At 57.0% G+C, this 27,829-nt stretch overlaps 1 protein-coding gene across 1 annotated transcript; it reads right to left on the bottom strand.

Moving 5' to 3' along the window:
• Nucleotides 1–387: 387 nt before the first annotated feature.
• FAM222A (family with sequence similarity 222 member A) lies at nucleotides 388–27,829 on the bottom strand. Its single transcript, XM_082066288.1, has 3 exons — nucleotides 27,768–27,829; nucleotides 12,218–12,351; nucleotides 388–2,763 (listed from the first exon to the last, which is right to left on the bottom strand). The coding sequence occupies exons 2-3, from the start codon at nucleotides 12,297–12,299 to the stop codon at nucleotides 1,562–1,564; spliced, it is 1,284 nt and encodes a 427-aa protein (XP_081922414.1). The 5' UTR covers nucleotides 12,300–12,351; nucleotides 27,768–27,829; the 3' UTR covers nucleotides 388–1,561.

Below are 27,829 nucleotides of genomic sequence, written 5' to 3'. Positions count from 1 at the left end.
GTACCTGGTGTCCATCACCTGGGTGTCGGGGCTGTGCGGGGCAAACACCTTGTGGGTGCAGGGGGGGCCACAGCCCCTATCCTTGGGGATTTGGGCCACATGCACCCACCTCGCCCGGCCACCCGTTGGGTGCGAGGCGCAGGCTGGCGCCAGGGCCGGATTAATGGCTCAGCATCGTTAGCAGGTTATTTATAGGTGCTCCCCCATGCCCTAAAAATCTGCAGGAGGAAGGCGGGGAGAAGAGGGCTGGGGGGTCCCAGCTCTGGGTGTGTGGGGGGTGGGAAACAGCAAAGCAAAGAGACTCCAGAGCACAACGTCCAGTGAGATCCTGGTTTTACTTTGGGAAAAACACCATCCGGACACACGGCTTGCAGGTTGGTTTTCTTTTTTTTTGTTATTTTTTTCATTTGTTTTCTCTCATTTTTAAAACAATATAGTGCAGCCAGCACTTCTCACAGTAGAATATAATGGTCAATTTTAGTATAAAAAAAAAACATTCTCAGAGATTTGTAAATGCACTTAGTGCTTGAACAGGCCTTTCAGGGATACAGTACCTCTTTTCCGAGCACAATCACCTTGGGTTTCATCAGGGTATTTTTCCTTTAAACATCAAAACACTTTGTATCTTGCGGTGCAGAGCCTTTTTTAAATGAATAAATCTATTAAACACATAATTACACATAGTGAATAATGGACCATAATGAGCATTTTGGAACTGTTTTTTTTTTTTTTTTTAAAAAAAAAAAAAAAGAAAAAAAGAGAAAAGGAGGTATGTGAGCATCCCTGGTACTGTGGTCGCCTCTAACCCAGAACCAAGGTAGAACTGACAATAAAGGGGCAAGAAAATAAACAGCCTGGAAATGTGAGCCCTGGGTGGGTTCCCGGGGGTGTCGCAGGGCTGGGCGGTCCCAGTTGGGTGGGAATAGGAGCCGGTGGCCAACGTGGGGCCGGGCAAGAGGGGAAGAGGGAGGAAGAGACTGTAGCAGCCAACATGTCGATGTACAGCCTAGTCAACTAAAAAAAAAGAAAAAAATTAAAAAACAAAAGAAAAATCTGTTCAAGTTTTCAAGTGTTTTTTCTTAAATAGCTTCCAGACTGTCCCCAATTATTAGCTTTAATCAAAGCAGTGCAAGTTATGGACTTCAGCTACAGGTCAGGTGTGAGCTCCCTGCGGCCACCGCGCCAGCACCGGCTGCCGGTGGCCCCGGCCCGGGGCTCTGCCCCGCACCGATCCGGCCGGGCGCCCGCGGAGCCTCCTCTCCCTGGATAGCAGCAACTCGTAGCAATTCCCTGTTCACATTCGTGGAGATAAAAATGATTTCTGAGCTCTATAGACAAGCAGTCCTTCGTTCTCGGCTTCCAGTGGGTTGCGGGTGGATCCAGTCTGGGGACCCCAGTGAAATACCAGTGTCCCGGGAGCCCTTTCAGCCGCCAAACCCGTGTCCCCCTCCCCGTCCCCCTGCCCTCGCTGCCACGGTCCGGTACCCGCGTGGTGCCGGAGGGGAGCACGGCTCCTGCCAAAGTCCTGGCCCTGGGTTTTGGGAAAAGCCGCGCGGGTTCCTTATCTGTAGACGGGCAGGCGGATGTGGGCGTGCTGGTGGTCCAGGAGCCGCGGCACCGACACCGTCTCGTAGCCCTTGCCCAGCATCTGCTCCTTGATGCAGGGCGGGTGGATGTCGTTGATGAGATACTCCAGGGACTGGAGGCTGCTGCTGAGGATGGAGGTATTGCAGAGGGTCTTGCTGGGCAGCCCCTCGCCTGCGGGCACCCCCAGATCCCGGGGCCCCAACTCCGGTGGGTTGTAACAGTCGCTATTGGGGGTCACCAAGATGCTGTTCCAAGGAGGGGCAAAGTATTGCCCCACCGCGAAGTTGCCGTGCATGCAGTTCAAAGGGGATGAGCTCACCTTCTCAGCTGCACTGCCCAGGGCGTAGGGGCGCGAGGTCCCCACGCACATCTCGGGGGACTTGCTGAGGGCTCCCCCACCGCCGCTGCCCCCGCTGTACATCCGCAGGTGCTGCTGTTGCTTCTGCTGCCACACCAGGTAGTCCATGCCCTCAGGGTAGATGCCCGCCTTGGCTCCCAGGGTCGGGTTGGAGCCCAGCGCCAGCTCGGCGCCCTTTCGGCACTCTGGCAGGACGCTGCCGGCATAGGCGGCCGTGCCAGTGAACGCACCGTGCTTGGCCGGGCTGGGGTTGGCAGCCACAGTGGCCGGGCAGCCCGGCTGGGCACCCTGCGCCTGGCACTGCTGATTGATCTGGTAGATGATGCTCTGGATAGAGGGCAGGTTGGAGGGCGGCAGCGCCAGGCTCCTGCCCGCCAGCGGCAGCACCGAGGCTGCCACCGTCACGTTGGGGGGCACGGGACCCTCCAGCTGCTTCTGGCTGCCGTGGTAGCTCAGCTGCCCGGCGCAGGAGGGCCCTTGAGCTAAAGTGCTTGAGGTGGGGTAGGGAGCGACGCCGACCTGGGCGGGCGAGAGCTTAGTCCGCTTCCCCTCTGAGTTCTTCACCACGCTTTTGCCGGAGGCTTTGACGATGGCCAGGAGCCCCTGGTAGCCACCGGCATGCAGGGGGTAGGGGCTGTAGCGCTGCCCCGTGGTGTCGTAGCCGTTGACCGTCCGGTTAAGGTGCTTGTGCTGGGGGACCCTGATGTTGGTGGGGAAGATCTTGATGGTCAGCGGGCTGTTGGCCACCTTCTGTGCGTAGGCATCCAGCTCGGCGGGGCTGGGGTAGCGCGGGGAATGCATGGGGGCCACCGACTCGCCTGCGGGAGCAAAGCACATGGTGAATCTGGTGTCACCAGCAGGGGGGACCTGGCACCCTGGCACCCACCACCCTCCCCGGCTCCCAGCCACTCCCGGCAGAAACCAGGTCAGGACACCAAGCTGTCCCCTCCCGCTGACGGAGTCACTTGTAAGTGGCCTAAAATAAACTCGGTGTGGAGAATGGAAATGTCACTTTACCCAACGGGGGAATCTTTCTCCGAGATTGGATTTAAACTACATTATACAAGCAATTTCATGGGTGCTTTGCACTGCTACGAGAACCTCACCAAAAATGGAAAAGCATTGCATTTACCAGCCATAAATCAGCAGTTCCTATAATGAGCACAAAAATGTCACTTTTATGCAATTTTACAGATGAACAAAACGGGTGAAATTAACTGTGGTAACCTACTGGAGTCAGCAAAAGCCACTGTAGAAAAAAAAATTATATATGTATATATTTTTGTGCCTTTCAAACTCTTTCCCGAGCAAGTTTCTGCCATTCTGGTGTGAAAACTCATTTGTCGTACCCATTATACTTTCATTTGGAGTTTATCTTGAGTATCCAATGAGCCACCAACTGTGAAAATGATTAAATCTACAAAATCTATCTAATAGATGGAATAAATTAGGTGTTTAAAAACTCCACACACACACACACATACACACTGGCACATGGGGAGCGTTTGCTCCTGAGCTGGTCCCAACCCCCTGGTCCTGCCAGGGGACATCTACAGCACCCTGGGGACACTGGAGCCAGGTTTTGCAAGGGAGAGGTGGCCGTGGGCGCTCTCCATCCCCTCCGTCCAAGCGCTGCGGTGGCAATTTAACAGGCAGCTCGGCAGAGCCGGCACCAGCCGTTCCTCCCATTTTGCTTTTTACAGGTGTCTTAAATAGACACTGTTATTAACGAGTGTGTTAAGCCAATTAAAACCAGGGCCTTTGTGTAGGATTTAATGTAGCTGCCAGGAGACGCGGCGTCAGCAGCTCCCTATGGTGGGACACGTGCAGGCACACGGTGTCCCCGGCTGTGCCACCGGGGACTGTCCAACCTCTGCAAAGCTCCCGACCTGGGTGGCACCGGCACCCGTAGAGCAGCAGCGAGCAGCTCGGGTGCACATGGGGGTGCACGTGGGTGCTGCCAGGCACCCCAAACAACAGTGGGTGCAGGGTGGTGTGAGCGGGACCCCCGCATGACCCACAGCGAGCCACGCGTATCTGCATTCCCCTTCATGCCGGCACCGCTGTCCTTGGAGGTGGCAGCATCGTGAATACTCAATTAACATGACACTAATTAGCTGGTGACACCTGCAGAATCCCTAATGAGCCCATTCCACAGAAACGCTCCTTTTCAAGTAAAAATCATTTAAAAAAAAAAAAAAAAGGGGGCCATTGCTGGAAGGAGGTGGCATCACCTGTGGAGGGAGGTGGCATCACCTGCAGGCACTGTGACTCCCCACCGTGAGTCACCAAAACCCTGTCCCCAAGCACAGGGTCTGCGGGTGACACTTTTGGGATGGCCCCATGCAGCCCCCCGAGCACCAGTGCCAGAGTGTGCCCAGGCCAGGGGACAGCCAGGAGCCGCCTTTGTCACCCCTTTGCGCCAGCTGGCTCAGATGTGACAAGTCACCAGTTCGGTGTGTTGTCACATATCAGGGTGACACACCAAACCCCCACCAGGAAAATTACAGAGCGACCGATTTCCAGGCGGCTCCCGGTGCGCTGGCGGCTGCTCGGCTCCGCCGTTCCCCTCTCCACAGTAATTACTGCTTTCTAACGGGCTGTAATTACTGCGAGAGGCAAACTGTCCCAACCAGTGCCACCACCCATCAGGCACAGGCAGCCCTGACACCCAGCAACTCACCGCCGGGTTTGTCCCCTCCTCTTCAACTTGAATCACAGAATTATTTGGGCTCGAAAAGTCCCTCAAGATCTTTGAGTCCAACCATTCCCCGACCCCTGGCACTAACCCATGTCCCTGAGAACCTCATCTCTGCATCTGTCCAACCCCTCCAGGGATGGTGACTCCACCACTTCCCTGGGCAGCCTGTTCCAATGCCTGACAGACCTTTCTGGGAAGAAATTGTTCCTAATATCCAATTTAAACCTCCCCCGGTGAACCATTGGAGCCGTTCATGCCAAGGCCAGGGGGACACACTGCGGACCCATCAACAACCGCTTCTCCCAGAAGATGCTCCACCAGCTCCCGGCTCCCTCCCTCGCTGGCATTCCCGTGGGACGCGGCCGGCACAGCCCCAGCTCCGGGCTCCCCCTCCCTCCCTGACCTGCTCTATTTTTCCAGCCTGCACTCAATAACAGCTAAATAATTGAATCTGCTCAGCAGCCAAAGATTTGTTTTGAATTTTATTGGAATTTTAAATTGTTTTGTTTCTTCACTATTTTATTACTGTAAATGGAAAATGCATCGCCCGCAGTAATAATCCGATGGCTTTTTATATTACTCCGAGCTTCTGCTCAAAGCATTATTGGAAAGCCAGGCAGAAACGAGAAGCCATTATAATGGCAGCACAGGCTTATAAGATTACGCCTCCAGCTAAACAACTTTTTACTTTAGCAAATTGGCCACCAAACCCAGTACGAGACACAGATGTAAATCCCAGACCCCACTGGTGCCGCGATCCGGAATAAATCTTGGTTTATGGGTGGGGGAGCTCCAGCCCTGCTGTGCCATGAGCAGCCAGGTCTGTGCAGAATGTCCAACGGGGACGGGGGCGGCCGTGTGAGGGGTGGGCTGGGATGGGGGCGCCCTGAGAAACCCCTCGAAAGCCTCCTCCAGCACATGCACCTGCTGCATCCTCAGCATCCCCGGCATCTCCAGCATCCCCGGCATCTCCAGCATCCCCAATGAACCCCACGCCATCCCCGACTGCAGCCACAGCCCACAACGGCTGGGAAAGATAGAAAGATGGGGAGCAAGGAGGGGAGGGATAGTAACCAAAGACATCCCTGTGGCAGGAGAGAGCAAGGCTAACCGGAGGCTGATGATCCAGGGTTTGTGCCGCGCAGGAATCGCCTGGCACAAACCCACAACAGTCCCCAATTACCCCCAGCCCTGGCCCCGGCTCCGCTGGGACACAATGGGCGCCAGCAAAGCCCAGCTGCTGGGCCCCTAATTAACCCTGATTTTAACTGTACACTTTTAAAGGCACTAAAGCGGTTACAAAGTGGAGAACAAGGCAGGGTTAATAGCGCAGACCTAAATTGCAGGCCCGCGGGGCCTGGGCCCCATAGAAATAATAGACCTGTCTGGGCTGCTCAGCTGTCAGTTAGGAGAACAATTCGGCACCCGAGGAGCTCACAGGAGCGGCAGCATCGGGGCTCTGGCAACCAGTGTCTGCTCAGTTAAAGCGATTGTGGGATCAAAACAGTGCTAGGAAAGATGCTCAGCACCAGGAAAGATGTTGAGCACTGGGAGGGGTGCTCAGCATCAGGAAGGATGCTTGGTTACGGGAAGGATGCTCGACAGTGGGATGGATGCTCAGTACTGGGAAGAATGGTCAGTACTGGGAAGGATGCTCAGGACCAGGAAGGATGCTTGGCCGCAGGAAGACTGCTCCGTGACACTGCCCCGGTGGCAGCATCCCTGGCTGAGCCTCCTCTTCCTCTTATGGCTTTAATTTTCAGGCCGCGATGCTGCAGGAGACGCTGCGCTCCCCGGGTGGCTGCCCCACTCTGGAAGGGGACAGCGTCGGGGTGTCGGGGTGCACAGGGGTAACATCCTAGGGACCAGCACCAGCAGCACCACAGAATGAGCTGAGCAAGGACACGGCAGCAGCATGTGGCCCCAAATCAGTTGCCAGCAGCACCAGAGCGCCAGGAGGAGGCTGGAGAAGATGCTGGGGACCTGAGTTGTCACTCAGTGATCAGTGTGTCAATGGCTGATATTAAAAAATAATAGTGCTGCAGCCTCCGAAGGAATTCAACTCCAGACCTGAGGGCTTTGGGACCAGGCTCCCTGTTCACTTGCAGCAAGGAGATCCCAAGGTCTTTGAAGCTTCAAAAAGCCTCAAAAATCCCTTTTTTCTCTGCCTGCAACACTGAGAACAGATTTTGGAAGAGCTAAACCCTAAATATTTGCCAAACACTTGGAAGAAACCTCAATATTTGGAAAACACTTGGAAGAAACTGAAATATTTGGAAAACACTTGAAAGAAAACAAACAAAACCTGGTACATTTAACAAATCAATGAAGTCCTTGAAATCTGGGTCCAAGCCCCAGGTAGTAAAGCTGGAACCAGCAACTCCCTGCCAAGGGCAAATCTCAGAGGGTCCCAGACAGAGCTGGGGGTGTCACTAGGGGTCCCATGGGTTATCATGGGGGTGTGCAGCCCCCGGCCCCAGCGAGAATGGCTGCAGGAGCTGCTGCGGATCCCATACGTCCCCAGAGCCACTTTTGGGGTGCGGCCAGGCAGGGGGGACACTGGTACTGACCCCCCCAGCTCGTTCTGTACCAGGCAGGTTGTGCTACTGTCACATCGCTTTTCCACCCTGGGAAGTGTGGTGGTTTCTATGGTGATAGTGTCCCCAGGATGGGTGGCACTGAGGCCACCACCATGCCACAGCGGATGTGGCGGGGGGTCCATGCACCGGCGTGGTCCCTGCCCCCCCTCGTGGCACAGGGACAGCAGCCACCCACGGCTGGCACCCTCGGCAGCACCACGGCCACCCACAGAAATGCTGCATCCCCGCTGCGGAACCCCCCATTACAGCACCCCCCTGCGCCCTGGCCCCCCAGGACAAAAGCATCCTCGGCACAAGGAGCCGAGAGACAAACGCTCCCTGGATTCAGGGGCTTAAATTAAAACCGAGTACAAAAATAATAGCGGGAGAAATCCATCGGAATAAACGTAGGTGGCAAACCCGGCGCGGCAGCGGCGCAGCAGCCGTAATCTGCAAAGACAACAAAATTCATGACAAAGCACAAAGGGAAGCGCCGGGCTGCGCCGTCCCCAGATATTCATCCGTTAACACGTTCCCTTTTTAGGCTGACATGTCATTTCAGACGGGCCTTTTTTCCTCCCCTTTCTTCTCCCCCTCGCCGGCGCGCGGCTCTACCGAGGCGGCTGCTGGATTGGATCACCCCAGGGCGAGCACTTTATTATCTGCAGTCAAAGCGTCACCACAAATACCCATCTACACACACACGTGTCACTTCCCATTTGTCTCCTCCACGAGGTATTAGAGCCGCCGCGCACCGCTGTGCACCGTGCCACCGCGGCCTCTGCAGCCACCGGCGTGGCAAGGGCAACCGGCACCGGGCAGGAGGGACATGGGGACGGTGGCGTCACAGTCATAAGGATGCCCTGGTGTCACCCCACTGCTATCCTGATACTACCCCAGTGTCATCCCAGTGCCACCTCTGTGCTGTCCCAACGCCATCCTGGTATCTACCGCAATGCCAAACAGCTGCTACCCTGGTGCCACCCCAATATTGTCCCAATGCCACCCTTCTGACACCCAACACAGCCCTGATGCCACTCCAATGCCCCGATGCTGCCATCCCACCGTGTAGCCACCGAGGGGACCCCAGCACAGCTGCCAGCCCCTCTGCTCTGTCGACAGTAAATTAGTATTTAATTAATTTTAAGACATGGGAGCAGGGTGGGCACCCCCGGCACAGGTTGGGGGGGGGTGGGTGCCCCATCCTTGGGTCTGCAACCCCTCTTGTCCCCCCACCCAGTGCCTGGGAACTGCTGTGGTCCTGGGAAATCTGAACACAAACCAAAACCCCACCATGTGCCGGGGCGTTATGAGGGAAACTCGCCCAAAAACCAGGGCTCTGACCAGGTGGGAGATGGTCCCACCTGGAGAGGCTGCTCCAGCACCAAGCAGCCCCTCCATCCATCTCCCACTGCACACGCGACCGATTGAAAAGTGTTTTTGCAGCGTTTCCTGGCAGGGAAAGTGCAAGTCAACAGCACATTTTGGGCACAGCAGTTAATTGAACTCCTTTTTATGGCACGTACATAAATACACAGAACCATCATTAACCGATCCCTTCCAGAAACTGAAAATGAAAGAATTAATCTTATTTCACTCATGTGTAACCCCTCATGAAATTAAAATGATATTTTATGGGTGTGTACAAAAGCAAAGCCCTGCCGCAGCTACTTTAATGAAAATGCCCTTGGAATAAGTCGAATTGGGTAACGAGAAGCCATTAAACAGGCCTTTATCCCATATGCAATTAAAGAGTTTTATCACTGGAGAGAGTCCCCACGGGTGGGTGGGGAGAGGTGTGGGTGACCCTGGAGCCGAGTCCCCGGCGCTTTGCTGCTCTCTGAGCCCCAGCCATCACCTCTCATTTGCGCTCTAATCACCCAGCCGGAGCCCGGGGGGACTCACGTCACCCCATAAGAGGGGTCCGAGGACCCATGAGACCCCTGGTATGAGGTCCCCAGCGCTGAGCTCCTGATCCAGCCCCGCCAGGGTGAGAGGTGATGGTGGATGCTCACATGGCAAAATGTGACGTTAGCACAGAGGGAGCTCGGGAAGCTCCCCACGACTCCCAGCTCCATCTGAATCCCACCCCCTTAGCAAGGGGCACGAATCCTGCACCCCCCTCAGTGCACACCCAGCCCCAGGCTGTCAGAAGAGCCACGCAGGCTGAAAAAGGGCACATAGAAAGTAGCATTTAATTAAATATAAGCCACTGCTACATTACTGCAGAGAGCAAGAGCAGCAAAGAGTTTGGCCAAGCCGAGAGTGGTATTATTTGATTTATAATTTAAATAAAGCTCAGGATTCCTGTAATGCGCACAGAATAAAATCAAAAGGGACCAGGCTGCTGGAGTTAATTGGACATGATATTTTCCTGAGGATGTTGCCTCTCCGCAGGCTCCAGCTCCTCAGCTGGCGGCGGGCAGGGCAGGCAGGGCTCTGGCACCCTCCTGCTGCTCCTGCATCCTCCAGGATGCAACGCTGCCAGGACAGGATGGTGCCCACAGCATAGCCTCGGGATTACCAGCGAGGGAAACCAGCCGCTGCCACGAGCTGGTAACGGTGAGTGCTGCGGCAAAGTCACCCACAGCACTGAAGGGGATGGATTTGGTGCGATACACAGAGCGCACCGGGATGCAGCCACACCAGCGCCTGGGGCACCAAGAAAGGGGGACGGTGATTAGCCAAGGGGCAGAACCGGGGGACGAAGGCACCAGGGCCATCAGCTCCCAGCACAGGCAGGAAAATTAGTCAGCTCACCTTTTTCGTGAAATTAATACAAAAATTAATCAGCGGTGTGGGTAGGATAATAGGATTTCACAGTGGTGCTGGGCCAGACGGCCAATGTGCCGAGAGCCAGACTCATTTAATATCGACAGAAACAATGCCAGAGGACAGAAATAAGACCCATAAAGATAATTACTGAGATACTCAGGAGCAAATTAAGTAATCAGAGGCACTTCTAAATTGTGCCTCGTTTTAAGAGAACACTATCTCTGTCGATTACCTATGCAGGCGTTTGGGAGGCGGCAGGAGGCTCGGCCCCGCACCGGCTTCCTGGCCCCTCCACGCCGTGCTTACCGCAGGTGCCATAAATAAAGAAGGGAAAATCATTTTCCAAACCAGATGCGTGGCCCTGGATGTCACCTGCAATTTAATTTGCACTAGCAGGAGGCAGAGAGGAGCGAGACGCGCTGGATTTGCCCATAATGAGCGGAAGCATACGGGCAGCTAAACTCTGATTAAGGTGACCTGGCTGGCAGTAGCTGGGGGCGAGCGTGGTGTGGGGGGGCCCAGCTGAGGAGCGTGACGACCATTACAAATTGCCCGCCCCGGGGGGTGCACCCTGGTGAGGGACAAGCCTCAGAGAGCTGGGCACCATCAGCCAAAAACACCAGTGCCCCGGTCCCCTGCACCTACTGGGGTCCAGCCAGGGGTCAGAGCTCTGCATTCCACCAGTGCAGCTCAGGGATCCCCCAGCAGCCCAGGGACCCTCCCAGGACATGGTAGCTTTCCCCACTGATGGGCAACACAGTGCACGGGCTCCCCAAACCTCCTTATTTCAGTATCTTCTCTGGGAGGGTGTCTGGTGGGGTGGGAAGCGCTGGGGAGCACCAAGGCCCCCAGCAGGAGGGTGCTCAGGGTCCCATCCCTGGGGTGCTACTCCTCAGCATCCCCCTGGGCTGAGTTGGTCCCTGGCCCTGAGCCACAACATCTCCGGAAAATCCTGCCTGCGGGTCTCACACCGTGAGGGCACAGCTGAGCTAATTAGCCCGTGGCAACGAGGGCGCGGGGAGCCAGACCCTCACACCAGCCCCACGCCACCGTGCGCTGCTCAGGCGTGACGGATCAGGAATAATTTTACAAGAGCAACATCCGTTTTCCTCCCAGACGCTAATAAGGAGACGTGAGTGGCACCGCGAGCTGTGATGCAGCACAAGTGTGTGGGGGTCCACACACACACCCCCCTGCTTCGCGGGGTCATTGAGACCCCCAAGAGCTGCCACCTCGATGGGGGACAAACAGCTCGGGGGGCACCAATCCTGCCCATCGCTGCAATGGCTGATGCACAAAGTGCTTCCCCACCTGTGATGCTGGGACATGCAGGTGCCCATCACCCTGCCTCTGGCCTGGGCAATGTGCTCCGTGCAGCGATGCTGCGCTGGAGCTTGGGGAGCTTCACCCAAAAAGTAACCCCCTGGCTGCCGGTGTGACCCAAGCCTCCCCAGAGCAATGCCGGGGGGCCCCTGGGGTGGCCGAGCATCACCCAAACCCTACACCCAGCTCCCTTGGCTGCACTGGGGTGCCCAGGTAGAGGGAAAAAAACGTCTGCGGGAAAATACAGATCATTAAACAAATGCCCGGGGGCTGTCACCGCCTAACAAGCAGAGCTTTAGCAGCTGATTTGTCTTCAGCCAGCAATGTTTAAAAATCCAACTGAGACCAGCAGAAAAATATCCACTCCCCTCTTTAAAACACACATTCATCACTTGAGAATCTTAATGCGTCTTTCCCAGCCGGGGAGGTCAAACACGCCTGCCTAAAGCAGGCTCATTAAATATACATTTAATCATGGTTTGGATTGAGAGACAAAGGCTGGGAGAGACAGGTGCTTTGCTGGAGTGACCTTTTGGATCCCATTTTAATGTAACTAGTTTACAGCTTATCTGAAAGGCCAGCTCCTGGGGACGGCGAGCTGCAGCAAAACCGGGAAAGTAATTAGGGGGGGAAGGGCCGGGGAGGTTTGGGGGGCCGCGGAGCAGGCGATGGCCCCATCCTCTACCACGCTTCCCAGAGAGCTCTGCAACATTTTCTGAAGTTCGACTTATCAACCAGAGCAACCCAATTTAATTTGCTTATCTTGCCTCCTTCCTCTCCCCCACCCCCCCGCTTCTCCTGCTCTTTTTAATTATCGGTTAAATAAATGTCTTTTTCAATAAGAGAAGCAACATCAAAGCAGGCGCGTGTCCCCCCCCAGCCCAGGGCACTTACACTTGCGCGGCTCCAGCGCCTTGCTGGGGCAGGGGAGGTGCTGGGCTGGGGGGTTCTGGGTCCTCTGCAGACAGGCCAGCATGGTTGGGGTGTCCTGGGGGGCAGAGCTGCCCCCGCCACTGCCCCACGTCCTGCTGAGAGAAGAGACATGGGTCAGGTCAGGGGACCCACCTGTCGCCCCCCTGCCCACCCCGCTGCCCACCCACCCGCTCGCCGGGCAGCGGAGCTGGATGGAGCCGCCGAGCTCCTGGCGCCGACTGCGGGCACGCGCTGCTCAGAGCCCTTTGCTCCTTTGGAGATAAATAAATAACTCCGAAAGCCTTAAGTAAATACGAATGCATTTAAAATAAAGACGAAGGTCTCGGTGGGTGATTTGTGCTTCCTGCAAAGCTTTCGGCCCTTCCCGCTGGGAATGGAGCATCCCTCCAGCACCACGCTCCTGGTGTGCCAGCCGGCGCCGCCCGGCACACAGCAACCCCGCCGGCTCCAAAGATGGTGTTAAAATCCCACTGGGGGTCCTGGGATCTGTCGCCAGCTCCCAGCTGGCATCAAAATCTGCTCAACAAAAGCTGGAGGGGTCAGGCCAAAGTCATCGCCGCTGCCGCTCCGCTAATTGTACATCCTTCAGGAGCCGCCGCCGGGGCATGAATTATAGCCGGTTGCTTCTGACACCCTCCCACAGCTCCGGCTGGTGTGGGAGCGAGATTCTGCTCGGAGAGGGCAGTGGGATGTGGGCAGAGCAGCAGAAACGCCAGCACCGCTGCCTGGCCCCCGGCGCCGTGGCTTCTGAGGCATCAGTCTCCCCGCTGAACCTTGAGAGTCACGGGTAGATGTCACAGCTGGGTGTCACGGCTGGTGTCACGGCTGCGGGTTGTGTCCAGGTGGCACAGCCAGGTACATCACTTTGTCACAGTGGAACCACCTCCTCCCGCAGCCATCCGGCAGACGAGACGTTTACTGCACGCCCCGGCACTGGCGAGCGGTGACCCTGCACGGTGGCCTCAGGCACACGCTGGCACAGCCTGTGACCGTCACCCGCCGGGCAGCAAAGCCCCGACAGACGCTCGCCGAGCCGTGCCCAATGCTCTCCTTGCTCCGCCGGGCTAAACGTCACCCTTGGAGACGCCTTCGCAGCCACCGCGGTGCCCAGATGACGGTACTAATGCACTTGCTGCTCGCTCCTGTCCTGTGTCCCCAGGACCAGGCAGGGGGGTCCCAGGCTCTGGGCTTGTCCCCAAGCTGGATGGTGGCGCTGAGACCCACTCAGGGGTAAGTGCCGAGGGGACTGGGGGGTCTCACCCCGTCCCCCCCGGCTCTGCAAGGGAGAGACTCATTAGCACAAGGTGTGAGGAGCAGGAGGGGAGGAGGAACTCATCTCATATCAAGCAGGTGTCTGGAGAACCCAAATTGTGCTGTTTTCTCCTAATAATGAAGTATTCATGAGTAAAAGCCTTTTTCACTACTTTCTTAAGATACTAATTTCACAACAAGCGCCTTGTTACCATGCAATTATTCCAATCGTGCATTTCTCCCAGATTCCATCTGTCCTCGCGCTCTCTAAATGAAAGACAATCATGTAACCACCTTTCATTATTCACTATTTTACTTTCAGCAAAGGTACCCTGAAAGAAATGATTTCCTCTGAAAGGGACTTTTATTCAGTTTCAAAACCAATTTTCTCCTATTACTGTCTTAAAAAAAAGGAGGGGGGCAGGGAGGTGTTTTTATTTCATGCATTACATATCCTTTGTTAACGCAGCTTGCAGTAAAAGCAGCCGTATCCATTTTCTGGCTTCGATTTCTGGTAATTTTAAAATATGCCATTACAATCAGGCAGAAATTATACAGTTTGAAAAGAGAATGAAGTGCTTCTTATTCAGAGGCTGAGCGCATTTGAGTGCCAGGGAGCCCGCCTCTCCCCGCCGGGACTCGGGGTGCATTACGCGGCCCTGCTCCCAGCACATCTCGGCACCCCCGGCACACGCCAGCAGTGGAATCCACGCCGGGGAGCTGTCACACCGACCCCATCCCTGTGCGGGGGAGACCCAGGTCAGGGCACCCAGGGCCACACGGGGGATGGCTGCATCGGGTACCTGAGCCTCACCTACGCAGTGACCTCGGGGCCGGTGTCCCACCGGCTGTCACCATCTGGCCGATTAGTGGGCAGACGTCACCTCCTCCCCTGCAGCGAGGTCGGCTCCTCACCGGGACACTGCCCCATGTCCCTGTCCATGGGTTTGTGGGCAGCTCGTGATGCTGCTGGATGCACGTCAGGTCCCTTCTGGTCCCTGGGGACAAGGGGACTGAGAGCGAGGACAAAGCACCTGTGGGATGGAGTGGCACGGAGTGAGCAGAGAGGCCCCCCAGCCCCCATGGGGTAGGATGCGGCCGCTGCTGTGACACCAAATAAGGGTGCTGGCAGGAGGGAGGGTGAGGATGCAGCCCTGGTGCAGGGGCGATGCTGGTGGCTGGTGGCAGGAGCTGGCCCTGGGACACCCCCATGGTGGCATGGGTGTTCTCCCAATCACTGCGCCCTGGGACCACACAGAGCCCAGCACCCCCCAGAGCTGTCCCAACCTTGGCCACGCACAGCACAGCATCACCAGCATCAGCCAGGAGGGACACAGAAGCCACACACCAAACTGAATAAAGCTGCCAATTTATCCAGACCCCAGTTCTGTCCCCATCACCCAGTGTCACACAGTGGAGATTATTTTTTCTGCGTTATGCTGCATGCCACCCCACCTTCATGGGCACTCTTTGTCACTGTGAGGGTCCCGGTGCCGCACATGTCACGACACTATGACACCGTCCCTCTGTCCTGGCACCTCCTGGCCCTCTTGTGGACCCACAGGCGAGCAGGAGGGCACCCGGCACAATGGGCATCTGTGCCGCGGTGGCATTTCCTTAATGCCACTCGGCAAAGCCCCTGAATCAGCTGATGGGAATTGGGCGCTGGGCTGGCCGAATGCTTAGCGCCGGCTTAGTTAGCTCCATCTGCATTTGAACTAATTCCAATCAGCAGGATCCGATTTAGTTCAAGCTGCTCTGGCTCTTTCGTGTGGCAGGAAAAGCAACACTCAGCAGTTTTGCTGAACCGCCCTGAGTCTGTGTGGGCTCTGCTGATGGTCCAGCCAGCGCCACAGCCGGTACCACTCCTGGGAATGCCAGGAGTGGGGCCCTCGGGGATACACAGAGCAGGGTCCCCAAGGACCATCAGCCCCAGCATTGTCTCCCTCCATCTCTCCCCAGCCCCTCCCAGATGGCTCCTTCCCGTCCCCACCTCCAGGACAGCTGATTTTGAAGCTCTGTCTCCACATCTCACTATTTATAAGCCCAAGGTCTTTGTGACTTTAATAAAAAATTTAAAAAATCCACCACACCCTCTATGTCTAAAGTCCCCGTGACAGGAGGGTTTGGCACCTCCGCTGACATCAGCGGCTGATAAGTCGGGCTTATCTCCTCTGAGAGACCCACGAAGGTCCCTCCGGCGAGATAAGGCCAGCGCAGCTGTCGATAGAGGCTTTTGCAGGCGAGGATTTAGATAAAAGAAAATGTGACGGGAGGCGGGAGTTAAAAAAAAAAAAAGGAACTTTTAAAAGTCTCAGCCTGAAACGGGTCTGTGCCACTGGCTGGGCAGGGGGGGCAGGCAGCCCTGGCAGCAGGGGCCAAGGTCTTGGTCACCAGCCGGGCTCCGGTGCAACGTGTGAGCATCCCTCCCCAGGAGTAATCGGGGTGACCTGGGATGCAAAGCCATAAAAAGGGAGTATTCGAGGCTGGGACAGGGGGCAGGAGCGGGGATGCTGAGAAGCCATGTGAGTCACACCACTGGGTCTCCTCACAGCTATTCAGACAGGGCTGGGTTTGGCACAAGGACAGGAGGTGACTGGGTCACCCCAGCCAGGAAAGGCGCACGAGGCTTCTGACACTGCCAGACAGACGGATGGACAGCATGGGATCCAGGCCAAGGCTCGCAGCAAAGCCCCATGCCTCCTCCCTCTGCGCTGTGATGGAGGAGACCCCATTATCACCTCCCTGTGGCCCTGCAGACATCGGTGCCGCCCTTGCACAGCAGCTGCCACTGTCCCCAATCCCCAGGGACACAGTTTTCCCATCAGACACATCCCTCCTCTGAGGATGAAGACGTGCTGGAAGAGGAAGGCTTCCTCTCTGTGCACAGAAGGGGTGAGCAGGGTTTTGGCTGGCACTGCCACTTGGCACTGCAGCACTGCTGGCCGTGCCAGCTCGTGCCCATCTCCCACCCAGCAGCAGATTTACGGTCCCTGGGTTGAGACGGCAAAGGGGACACGGCGCTCGGTGAGCGACGCTGCAGCTCGGTCCTGCAACAGGCGAGCGCAAGAAAGGTCACCCCACCGTAAATCACAAGGAGCAGCAGATAAAATAAAGCAGAAAGTTTGCCACCGCTGCGCCGAGGGCGGCAATAAAGCCCGGCACGGTGCCGCCAGCCACACCGCGACCTTCCCCGCGCCCGGCCGCCGCGCCAGCCCGCCCGCCTAATCCGCTCCCCTCCACGCGCTCCAGCCCCGGGCCTTTCAGGGGGCCCTGTTAATAATTAAATGTTAATCTAAAAAGCAATTTTAGCTGCAGTGCTGCAGATCTGGTTAGAGATTACATTAGCATGTAAGAGTCAAGGGTAATTTTCTCTAACCCCTCTTGTGATCTTTAAAACCCGAAGATCTTAAAGCAACACCAGCTCCTCTGATTAAAATTGGAAGCTGGGGTTTGCAACGGATAATGATGCTGGAAGTGATTATTTTGCTGCTCAGGATGTCGCAGGGGGAGTGGGGGTTTTGGGCGGCTGGGGGAGCGACCTACACCCAGTGGGCTGCTTCTGCTCTGCGGGAACACGGGGAAGGTGCCCTGGGCGAGCCCAGCGCCCGCTGGCACCGAGCGGAGCAGCACCCCCAGCGCTCCCATCCCACCCAGTGCTGAGATTTCTGCTCCGGAGGTGGCTCCAAGGAGAAGCCCTGGACTGTTAAGAACATCAACACCAAAAAAATACCAAAAAACACAACAAAATATCCTTTTTCTCACGAGCGGTTCCAGGAAGGCTGGGACAAGGGACATGGACACCACGTCCCAGAGCAGAGCACAAAAGCAAATTGCCTCCTGACCAGTACGAAAAACCCGATGGAAGAAATAAGGTATCAGATCTGCCCGTAACGATGGAATTAAAAAAAACCCAACAATTCAAGTGCTGTTGAGCGTTTGCAGACATCCTCGCGCAGGGCTTGGGCAGCCTGGTTAAATTTATGTGTCAGCTTTAAGGAGGCCTCTCATCAAACGAGCTATTTTGGGCAGAGATTAAAGATCTATTTTAGCTGTGAGAACAGCTCTCGAACAGGTTAATAATGATTCTGGAAACCCAAGTGTCTCCAGCGCCTGGGGCAGGGCAGCTGGGGCCCAGGGCAGCACTGGCAGGTCCCCGAGGGTCCCCAAGCCAGGAGGGTGGGGGGACCCAGTGTGAGGTGCCCCTGCTGCGCTGCCGGGGAGGACAAAGCCCCAGTGCCACCGCATGGTGAGGAGAGGCCGCGGCGCTGAGCCGGCACTGGGTAATTGGAAGTGGCAGACGCTGGCACGGAGCTGCCGAGAAGGTCATTATGTGGGACCAGGAATAGAATGGCAGGAGTGAGGCGGGGAACAGCCCCATTAGCAAAGGTCCTGCCCGGGTGCCTGCGGGGTTTTTGGCAGAGCCCGATCCTGGCTGCGGGCACCAGGGTCCTGGCAGGATCTGCCCGTACAGATGTGTCCCTGCTCATTCGGTGGCAGCAAGTGGGAGGGATGCTGCCCCCAGGGGGCCTCGCCAGCCCCTTGGCACAAAGCCTCACTCATCCAACACGGTCACGCTGTGTGTCCATCCCGCACATGGAGAGGGGCTGGGGGATGAGCCCACTGAGCTGCCCATCATCCCCAGCAGCGAGAGTTGGATGCTTGGGATCCTCACAAGACCAAAGCCCCAGCCTAGCAGAGGCACAGGATCAAACCAGAAAAAAAGGGAACAATTAAAAGCACCCTGGTGTCCACCCCCTGCAGCACCCACGTCCCAGCTGAGACCCAACACACTGGACACCACAGAGACCAAAGCTCCCAGCATGCAGCATGGCTCCTCCTGCTCTGTCCCAGGGGCTCACCTGCCCCGTGGTGACCTGCGGCTCCCGCGGTGGCCAGGCCGGCCAGCACCACCCGGCTGCACCGCGCACGGCGGCCGGGCGCACGCCGCTCGGTAATTACAGCCCCGAGCGCCTGAGCTGTGAAAGAATCTGACGAAGGAATCCAGGGTAGATCGCGCTGCTGAAATTACTATAATCAAAGGCTTTCACAAAGGCTTCAAATGCAACCAATTACCCTGAAAGGCGAGGCAAGAAAGAAAACAAATTAACGTGTTTGCACAGAGCCTCTGCAGCAGCGCACACATCGCCCCGCGTCGCCCTCGAGCCCGGCCGGCCGCTGCTCCCCATCCCAGGCCCTGGGTACCCCCTCTCTCCAGCCCTGGGTACCAATTCCCAATCCCTACCGCTGCTCCCCATCCCTGCATCCCACTCCCCATCCCTGGGTACCAAAACTCCGCATCCCCAAGTACCAGCTCCCCATCCCCACCGCCCATCCCCGTGTCCTGCTCCGTCGCCGCTGCCCCGGCTCGCCTCAGGGAGCAGCTGCACACAAAGGGGCTCTGTGCCCGTCCCTCGCCCCGCGGGCAGACAAAAGCTCTGGCTGTGCCGGCGGCCGTGGCTGGCGCAGGCTCGGGGACTTGCCAGTGCGGCCCGGGGAAACCTCCCTCCCTCCTCCCCCGGCGCTGGCGGGGTCCCCGGGCGAGGGGAGGTGCGGGGTCCTCAAAGGCGCCCATTGAGCACGGCCCCGCATCACCCGCGACAGATGGGGAAGCTATTCACAGCAGGGACCCCCCCACCCTCTCCTCCCTACGTTACGCTTTGTCTGTGCCGCCAGTCTGGGGGAAAAGAGGGGGAAAAAAAAAAAATCAACTTCTTTCTTTTAATATTTAACGAGAGTCCATCACCCTAAGTCTATTTTGTAATACAAAGCTCTGGAGATTTAAACCCTTCTCACCCGGCGAGATGGAAATGAATGGTGCTCTCTAATGAGCTGGTTCAGCAGAAAAGATAGATTTCTAAGATTACTGTAGGAATTCTTATAATTGATGTGTACTTTTGTAACAAGGATTATAACACCATCCGGTCAAGCAATTCCATCTCTTTCCCTTCTCCCGAGTTCACCCTGCTTTTGGGGTTCCCTGAGAGATGAGCCTGTGTCCCCATGGGGAGAAAGCAACACAGAGAAGGGGGGGGAGAAGAAAAGCCAGAGAAAAATTAAACAGGCTTTTCTTATTTGGCGGTAGATAACCTAACGCAGCCAACAAATGGGAAAATAAGGCATCTCTCAAGATTTATACATTTGTTTTACAAAGCCTTACTTCCCCCCACCGATTCGAGGCCGGATGAGCTGCTGAATGCCGAGTAATTAAAAGGAACAGAGAACAATACCCGCGCCCGCCGAAGAACGCGGAGTTTCCCTGGGATGTTTATAGCAATTGTATGAAAATGTACGATCGGGGATGGCAAGAGCTGACAGCCGCGCCGGAGCAGCCGTGATTGCGAGCTGGCTGCCTCCCCCGGCTGATTGGCATTAATTGCGCGCGTTTGCAAAGCAGAACGGAAAGTCTGACATTAGCTGCAAGCCAACATTTCTCTCTAATAGTCTTAATGATTATGACGAGAGCTGATGATCATTGTGGGGCGTTAATAGTCCGGAGAGTGGCTCTGTGGCTTCTCCCGGCGCGTGGTGGGGACGAGAGCCACGCTGTCCCCATCCCTGTCCCCATCAGCACCGTGCTAGAGTGGGCTGGGGGGGCCACAGATGGACAAGAGGGGTCCCCTGGCAGGGGACACTGCCCACCAACTCTCTGCCAAGGGTGTGGGAAGGACAGGGGAGGGGACAGCAGCCCCCTGCCCTCCCGGGAGCCATCCCGTCCCCTGGCTCTGCCCCATGGGAGACGGGTGGCTGGGGGGAAGACTACAACCAGGAGGGAAAATATCTCCCATCCTGAGACCCCTCTGGGGCTGGGGTGTCCCCAAGGATGCCCCACATTGGCCATGCCCAGAGGGAGGCACTGGGTCACCCTGCACCCATGGGTGCCCCAAATACAGCCACATCCTCACGGGGTGCTGCCCCGGAGAGCACAGCTGTACACAACCCACACAGCCACAAAGCCCCTTATTAAAAGCTGATTAATGAAACCTGAGTTTCCTACACTTTTTACAGGGCTTTTTGGGTGTCCTTGAGTTTGCACAGAGGCTTTGCGAGGCGGGGTGAGATGCTCCGACCGCGGAGCCAGACGTGCACGAAAACACTGCACAGCCCCAACCCATCCAGGTTTACACAGCAGGAAAAATCAATGGCCATCGATCCGCAATAGAAAGCGAGAATGTGTCCCTGGCAGGTGGCAGGCAGCTGGCATCTGACCGGTGCCACGCAGGGGACATGGCTGGGGTCACATTGCTGGGGACCGGGGTGCCCATGGGGTGACCTGGCACAGCCAGGCAGGGAGCGGTGCTGCCAGTCCATGTGCCACCAACCCTCGCAGCAGCAGCCAGGACACATCCACGGTGCGTGGGTGGCCCTTGCCCGTGTCCTTGCCTTGCCGGGGTCACTGCGCAGCCCGCCGGGACAGACGAGCAAACGGCCTCAGCCCAGCTCCAGGCTGTTTCAGCTTTTCATTTTTTTTTTATCATCTGTGTTGGCCAACATATCACTCAGCTTTGGGCTTTCTGAGCTCATTAATAATTGTTCCCAGATGAAAAGAAATAAAGACTCGGTCCCTTTCCTCCTTCCCCCCACTTTCCGAAAAAAAGTCTGTAAAGAAGAGCTATAAAAATGGCTTGTTATCTCACCTAGCGAGGCTCAGACTGTATGTTATTGCTAATTGGGTATAACATCCTTGTCTTGTTCTGCTCTCTGAAGCTAAATCAAGAAAGCACCACTGCTGCGAACTAATTATATCTCTGGACTGCAGACTCCGGCTTGTCTTCCCCTTTATTGAGTTTAAAAAATGGTCACTAACCTTAATCTCTCATATTCCCAAGCGTTTGGGCTGCTGAAAAAACACCACTTCCACTCACATCCCAGTCTGCGCTGGGGAATACAGAGCACGTGACCCGAAAAAGGCTTTGGGATGTGCCAGGACACGGCCCCAAGCGAGCGCCTGGAGGTGCCCCTCACTGTCACACCCCACGTCGCCGGGGCACCGAGACCATCGCGGATGCTGCTCGGGTCCCCGCACCATTGTTTTTTTTATCATACACAACTCAGACGCTTTCTGTGCTTGGTCACTGCCGCTTTACTACCTCCCCTTCTTACAGGGAAGTTTAAGCTTCTTTCATTAGGATGTTTTTAGAATCTCAACCCTGGGCAGCGTCCCCTCGGCAGATGTGAGCAGATGTGAGCATCTGGGTGATGCACACACGACCTGAGGGGAGTGGATGCTGCTCCACTTCATCCACACCAGCTCCCTCCAGTCCCAGCCCAGGATGGAGCTCGATGGTCCCGTTAATGCTGGTGTTCACACACGGGTCCCCCACAGGAGCAGGGACACCACGGCCACCCATCTGTGCCACTACAGGTGGCCATGGCCAAAGCGCTCGGTTACTGGAGCGGCACGGCTGCAAGACCTGGTGCTGCTGCCACAGCACGGAGCTCGGAGACAGACGGTCATTGTGAAAAGAGAGGACAACCGGAGCCCCAAAGGGCACCGAGCCGAGTGGCAGAGCTGTGGCACTGCTGCCACGCAGGACACCCCATCCCTCCCCATCCCAGTGCGTCCCTCGGCACCAGCCACGCACAGTAAGAAATTGAAGCAGAAGTCCAAGGCTGTGGGTCAGAAAGCAAAGAGCAATGTCACTGAGCCCAGCTCTGTCCCCCTGCCCGGGGGACCCACGCGGACAGGGTTATCCAAAGGCAAAGTCAAGTTCCAGTTCTACGCACAAGCCAAGAGCATCCCTTAAAAAATTGATACTTCCCTGACTATTAATTAACCTGAACCACTTAAAACCACCTTCAATTTGTCAGGTTTAACTGCCAGTTCTTCTCAGTAAATCAAGCGTCGTGCGCAGAGGGAGGCTGTGCGTTCAAGGTGGTGTGAAGGGAGCGGGTGAGAGCGGAGCAAGCAGAGCACCCCGCACTGTGCTCGCCACCCCGTCCCTCAAGAGCACCAACAGCAACATTCATACCCTGCAATTAGCCAGGACGCGATATTAAACGCAACGGCCGTGCAGGGCAGCAGAGCACCCCACACCGCAGCGATCCCCTCTTCCTCATGCACCCTCGTCGTGCAACCAAGGTTGAATTCCACAAGCAATACGAATATTTCTGGCAGCACAATCTCCCCGCCGCAGGGTATTAAGGCGTTATTAGTGTGCGGTGAGCAGTGCCGCTAAGCCAGCCCTCGCTGCAGCCCGGAGCACGGCAGAATGACCTACAAGAGGCAGATGGCGAAAGCCCTGGAGAGCCTCGGCCCCCGGGACGTGCCAGGGCGAGGAGGGGACTGCGCACCCCGGTTCCACGCAGGGGGACAGGGACAAGAGGTATGTCCCCCCACTGAAACCCCCCTCCTCACGCAGGGGCAGCCCCTCAGAGATGCCTCCCCACGCTGGGCCTGTCCTCCGGTTCCCGCACCAGCTTGCCATTTCGGGTTAAAACACTGCTGTATTCTCTCTTTAGCAAAAGGAGTCCCAGGGGCTATAAAAATTCCCAGCAGGCTCCCGTCAGTCTCAGGTCATTAACTTTCTTTCATTGGGAGTTTGTTTACAGTCAGCCATAAATAGCAGCGCCCGGCGGGACGGGTGGGAGGGGGCTGCCCAGGCAGGGGGGAGCAGCACCCCGGGGTGCGGGGCCTGGGCTCACCCACACCCAATCGACTCATCCTGGGTCCTGCTTTTCCCACTGGCACGGAGCACCGTGCGGTGCCATGGGCCACAAAAACACCCCAGCCCTGCAAATCTATGGGGTCACCTTGTGTGTGCCCGCAAAGAGCCAGGGTGTGCGCTGGGTGTGCTCGCGGTTCAGGTGTGGTCTTTTCCAAAGGAGGAGGAGGTGGAAGGGAGCCGGCCTGAGCTGCCCGCACGGGCAACCTGCCCTGCACCCTCATCCGTCACAAGCATACATCTCGCATTAGGACCTCCACGTGTTTGAGAGGTCCCAGTCCTGGCACACAAAGCCCCGGAAGGGACCCCAACACCCTCCATGTCACTGTGACCTCCACCTCAGACCTCCACCCAGCCCCTACGGCACCACAATGATTTACCAGCATGGAAGCCAAAAGCAGGAAAACAAGTGCACGGCCACTGTGCTCCTGACCGGCTGCTTTCCACACCAGAGCTCCTCCGCACCCAAGCACACACGGGATGGTTTTGGAGCACCCACATCCCACCAAACACCCAAGAGATACATGCACGGCACTGTCAGTGCCCCCAGCACCGGAAACACACCTTGAGCCCCATTAACACCTCAGCAGGCTCCGGTGCACCTCCTGGTTTGGAGCCCAGTGGGTGCACGTGCCCAGGGCCAACAGCAGGACCACAGGCGATCGATCAGGAGCTTTATCTGCTGTAAGCGAACACGGCGCCTCTGCCACGGCTCTGTGAACCCACCAGCTGCAGCTCTAATAAAGACACAGGATCATATGGCTCCTGAGAAGCACGGTTTGGCAGGGCTCAGCCGGAGCACCGGGCACCCGTTAGATATTAATATTTACCCCCTGGCCCAGCAAAGCACCTGGCACACAGGGGGCTGAGCGGGGAACCACAGACCCTGGGCTGCCCTGCACTGGCACAGCAGGGATGCTCAGCATCAGCAGCCCCACGCTGGCACGGACACCTGGCGCGAGGGCTCGGTGGCATTTGCCCCCCCGTGCCCCGTCCCAGGGCTGCCGAGGGGAGCTCCTGGCCATGAGCAGCACAGCGGGGTCTGGCTCGCAGCAGCCCAGAGCCCATCTCTTGTTTTATTTCCCAGCACAGCTGTAGGAACGGCTGATGCACAGGCCAGGCACACGGTCCAGCAGCACCCTGCTGCGGGGTGGGCGATGAGATTAATCCCCAAACTCAACCCGCCACGACTTCTGTTCTTCCACCCGTCTCTGGGAGAGCAGGGACTCGCCAAAAATCACCACCCCATCACTCACAGTCCTCCATGTCTACGGAAATATCTATATTTTAAACCATATACTTGTACAACCTGTAATCAGAGCAACACAAATAGCCCCTGCTTCCCATGTAAATTAAAAACACCCATTAGGCAGATTTCAAAAGATGTCAGTAGGCTTATAATTATACACGACATCCTTCCGAGATAAAAGCGATTACCGGGGATGCAAATCACTTAGCAACCAATCAGTGCCCCCAGAGTGCAAAGCACTGACCAGCCATCCATTTTCGCCTCGTCCTTTTATTCCCTGCATCGAGCAAATACAAACACAGATAAAGAGAGGCACAATAGCTCTTGACACGCAAATAGGTTAACATAATAAAGCCAGCTTTAGCCGGCTCACTCGAGGGAGAAAAGCAATTCTCAGGCAAGCAGGAGGTAATAAAACAGGGCTTTTGTGTTCCTGGCTCCCATTCTCACCCCTGCGCCAGCTTTGCTGCATTAGCTGATAGGCATCGCGGTTTGATTGAATTACCTTTCATGAATATTAGCTTTTTGAGGAATGCGCAGGCAGAAGAGAAAGAAGAAATGTCTTATTTTTTGCATGCATGCGCCCGCTGCAGACAGACATGGGGCGGCCCAGATGCCGGAGGGGCTGGGAACGGGGGTCCCGGCAGGTGCAGCCCCCAGCCCACCCCCCCAGCTGCAGCATCCCCGTGGGGGTCACCGCACAGGGACCCTCCAGCCGAGGATCAGACATCGGCAGCAAAGGAGCTCATCCTGTCGGGAAAGGACAGTCTGCCCTGTCCCCAAAAGGCTCTCGCCACCAAGCCCATCGCCTGCCATGCTCAGGGTGGGACCGGCACCCCGAAAGCAGGGGGAACAGAGGGGGGCTGGCTCCCACCAAACATTTATTGCCGAAGCCGTAGCTCCCTGTGCTACAGGGTCAGGCTGCAGATGGGAGCAGGGGGCTGCCCGGCTTCACCCCAGAATTTTCCCCGCACAAGTTCAAGCCACGCAGGAAACCCACTTGGGGCAAAAACTCCCTCTGGCACCTGGCAGGGATGCAAAGAGCCAGCACTAATCCCGCACGCACGGCGGGAGCGTGGGGGCAGCTCGGGGATGGTGACGGCCACGGAGCATCATCCCCAGCATGGACCCACCGCCATGGGGTCGTGGGACCAGGCGGGACCCTCAGCCTTGGGAGTCAGAGCCCTTCCCCAGCAAGGCAGCCAGCTGGAATTAAAACCAGCACCAGGAGGAAACAGGCTCCTCTTTAGCTTGCTCAGGGATGGGCCCGTGTTTCAGGCTCAAATAAACTAGATAAATAGAGGGGCTTAAAACTGAGGCGATGTGGCTTCCCCAGAGGGGCTCCATCCCCCGGGGCACAGCCTGGCAGCAGCCACCTCATCTCCATGGGCTTCTCTGCCCCAGCCTGGCGATAAATATTCACACTGAGATTCCAATTTTTAGTGATACGGTAGGCTGAAATGGGGCCCATCTCGCAGAGGGCGCTGCTCCGGCACAGAAAACATGCCCCAGCGGTACCAAGCCACTCAGCCAGCAGAAGAACCATTCCTAAAGCCAGTAAAACCGTTCCTAAAGCCATGAAAACAAGCCAGGCTCCTACAGCCAGGGAAGGGCTTTCTCTTCCCTGCTCTGCACACAAGGTCAGAAGAAGGCACCGCAGCAAGAGCTTTCCTCTCCTGCTACAGCTTCGAGGCAGCCTGACCCAACAGCACCTGGCTCACACCAGCATGGCCCTCAGCACCTGAAAATCCTCTTGTCAAAGTTTTATGGATCCTTAATGAGAAAAATTCCTCCTGAGGGGCTGGGACGATAGGAACCCTCTGCCAGGGATGTTTCCCAGCTCACCTTCCCAGCATCGGAGCCCATGTGCCAAAGTTTTGCCAGCCAGGGTCCCGATGCAGTGGCACAGGATTGTATGGGAACCAGGACCAGCAAGCAGTGGCATGTGCCCAGCATGTCAGATGGTAAAACCACACAGCAGGGGCACAGGGAGGTATAAAACTGCCAAATTCCACAAAATCAGCCTGAGTAAGACACAGGACACTCCTTACCGAGAGACGGGCCACGTGGCTTAGTCCCCGCACCCGCAGAGCCCCATGGCCACGCTCTGCCCTCCATGACAGACCATCACACAGCCAGGTGAGCAGCCTGCAGCCTCTGAACAAGAGCAGCCCTAGCAGGAGGATGCACACATATATACACACATATAAAAAAACTCCCTAGAGAGGTTATCTGCACCCCAGCAACCAAAGGCAGACAAACCACCACGGCCCGATTGTGAGCAAATACATCCCTCGGAAAACACCGAGCACAGCTGCAAAACTTTGCTGCTGCCTCTCCTCGCAAATAAACCCACAGGGCCGGAGCCGTGACACGGTTTTCCAGCCGGTGCAGCGGAGCCCTGCAGCGACAGGCCCTGCCTCTCCAGCCATGCACCTCCCTGAACCGATGTCTCCTCAGAGCCGGGTTTGGATCCTGGGGCTGGGCCACCTCCACGGAAGCTGGGAACACCTCATTTTCTGTCGGGAGCCGAGGCAGAGAGGCGGCACAGCCCGCTCGTCCCCGGCGATGCCCAACCAGCCGTGCTGCCCGGGAGCTCTCGGGGACTACGACGCCTCATCCCCGGTGAATCATATTCCCAGCGCCGATGGTCCAGAAGATGCCGCAGGGATGTTGTTGGTGGAGATGCGTGGAGGCAGCCGGGGCGACGGGTTCTTCAATAAAACGTCGCAGGGTGGTTCCTTCTCCGCTCCACTCCTTTGTGACCGGCGGTATCCACACCAGCGCGAGGTCCATTGCGGGTGTCCTGGTTCTGCCACCACCCGCTCCAGTGTCCCTGCGGGCTCGGGCGCTTCCCCGCCGCCTCCCTTCCCCGGCCGGCTCCGGGCGGAGGAGAAAAACCCTTTTTTTCCAGGCGAAAAGGGGCAGCCGGGGACGGTAGAAACGGCAGCAGCTCACGGACGGCTCACTCTAGAAGTGTCTCAGCTTTCCTCGTGGAGGCACCCGTGGATATTTTATTTCCACTTACGAGTCAGGCGACCCAAAAAGCCATTACAAAAAATTTAAAAATAAGAAAAAAAAAAAAACACAACGAAAAGTTGTTCCCGTTCCTCTCCGGTAGCGACGGGCGAGCCGGTTCCCAGCTGGCGGCGGCGGCTCCGCGCCCGCCGTGCCTTCCCCGCGGCTGCGCGGCCGGGGCGAGCCGGGCACCGCCGGGCACCGCGCTGCGGCGGCGCCGCCTCCTGATGCGCCCCGGGAGCCGGAGCTCCCCCGGCCCCCCCACCCCCCGCCCCCGTCGGTAATCGCCCGCCCTCCCCGGTGCCCGCCGCCGCCGGCCCCCCGTTACCGTCAGAGCTGGATCCGGGCCGGCTCCGGCCGCTGCGGTGCGGGGTGCACCGGGCCGCCCCC

The sequence above is a fragment of the Streptopelia decaocto genome, assembly GCF_964273445.1.
Source record: "Streptopelia decaocto genome assembly, chromosome: 15".
NCBI lineage: Eukaryota > Metazoa > Chordata > Aves > Columbiformes > Columbidae > Streptopelia > Streptopelia decaocto.
The sequence above is the reverse complement of the archived record's forward strand: the minus strand, read 5'-3'. Positions and strand labels throughout refer to the sequence as shown.

Bases quoted from the DNA above. Each gene is read 5' to 3' on its own strand.
- FAM222A (XM_082066288.1), bottom strand. From the start codon at position 12,299: ATGCTGGCCTGTCTGCAGAGGACCCAGAACCCCCCAGCCCAGCACCTC. The intron at 2,764-12,217 runs GTAAGTGCCCTG...TTGCTCCCGCAG, and splicing joins GGCGCTGGAGCCGCGCAAGT to GCGAGTCGGTGGCCCCCATG.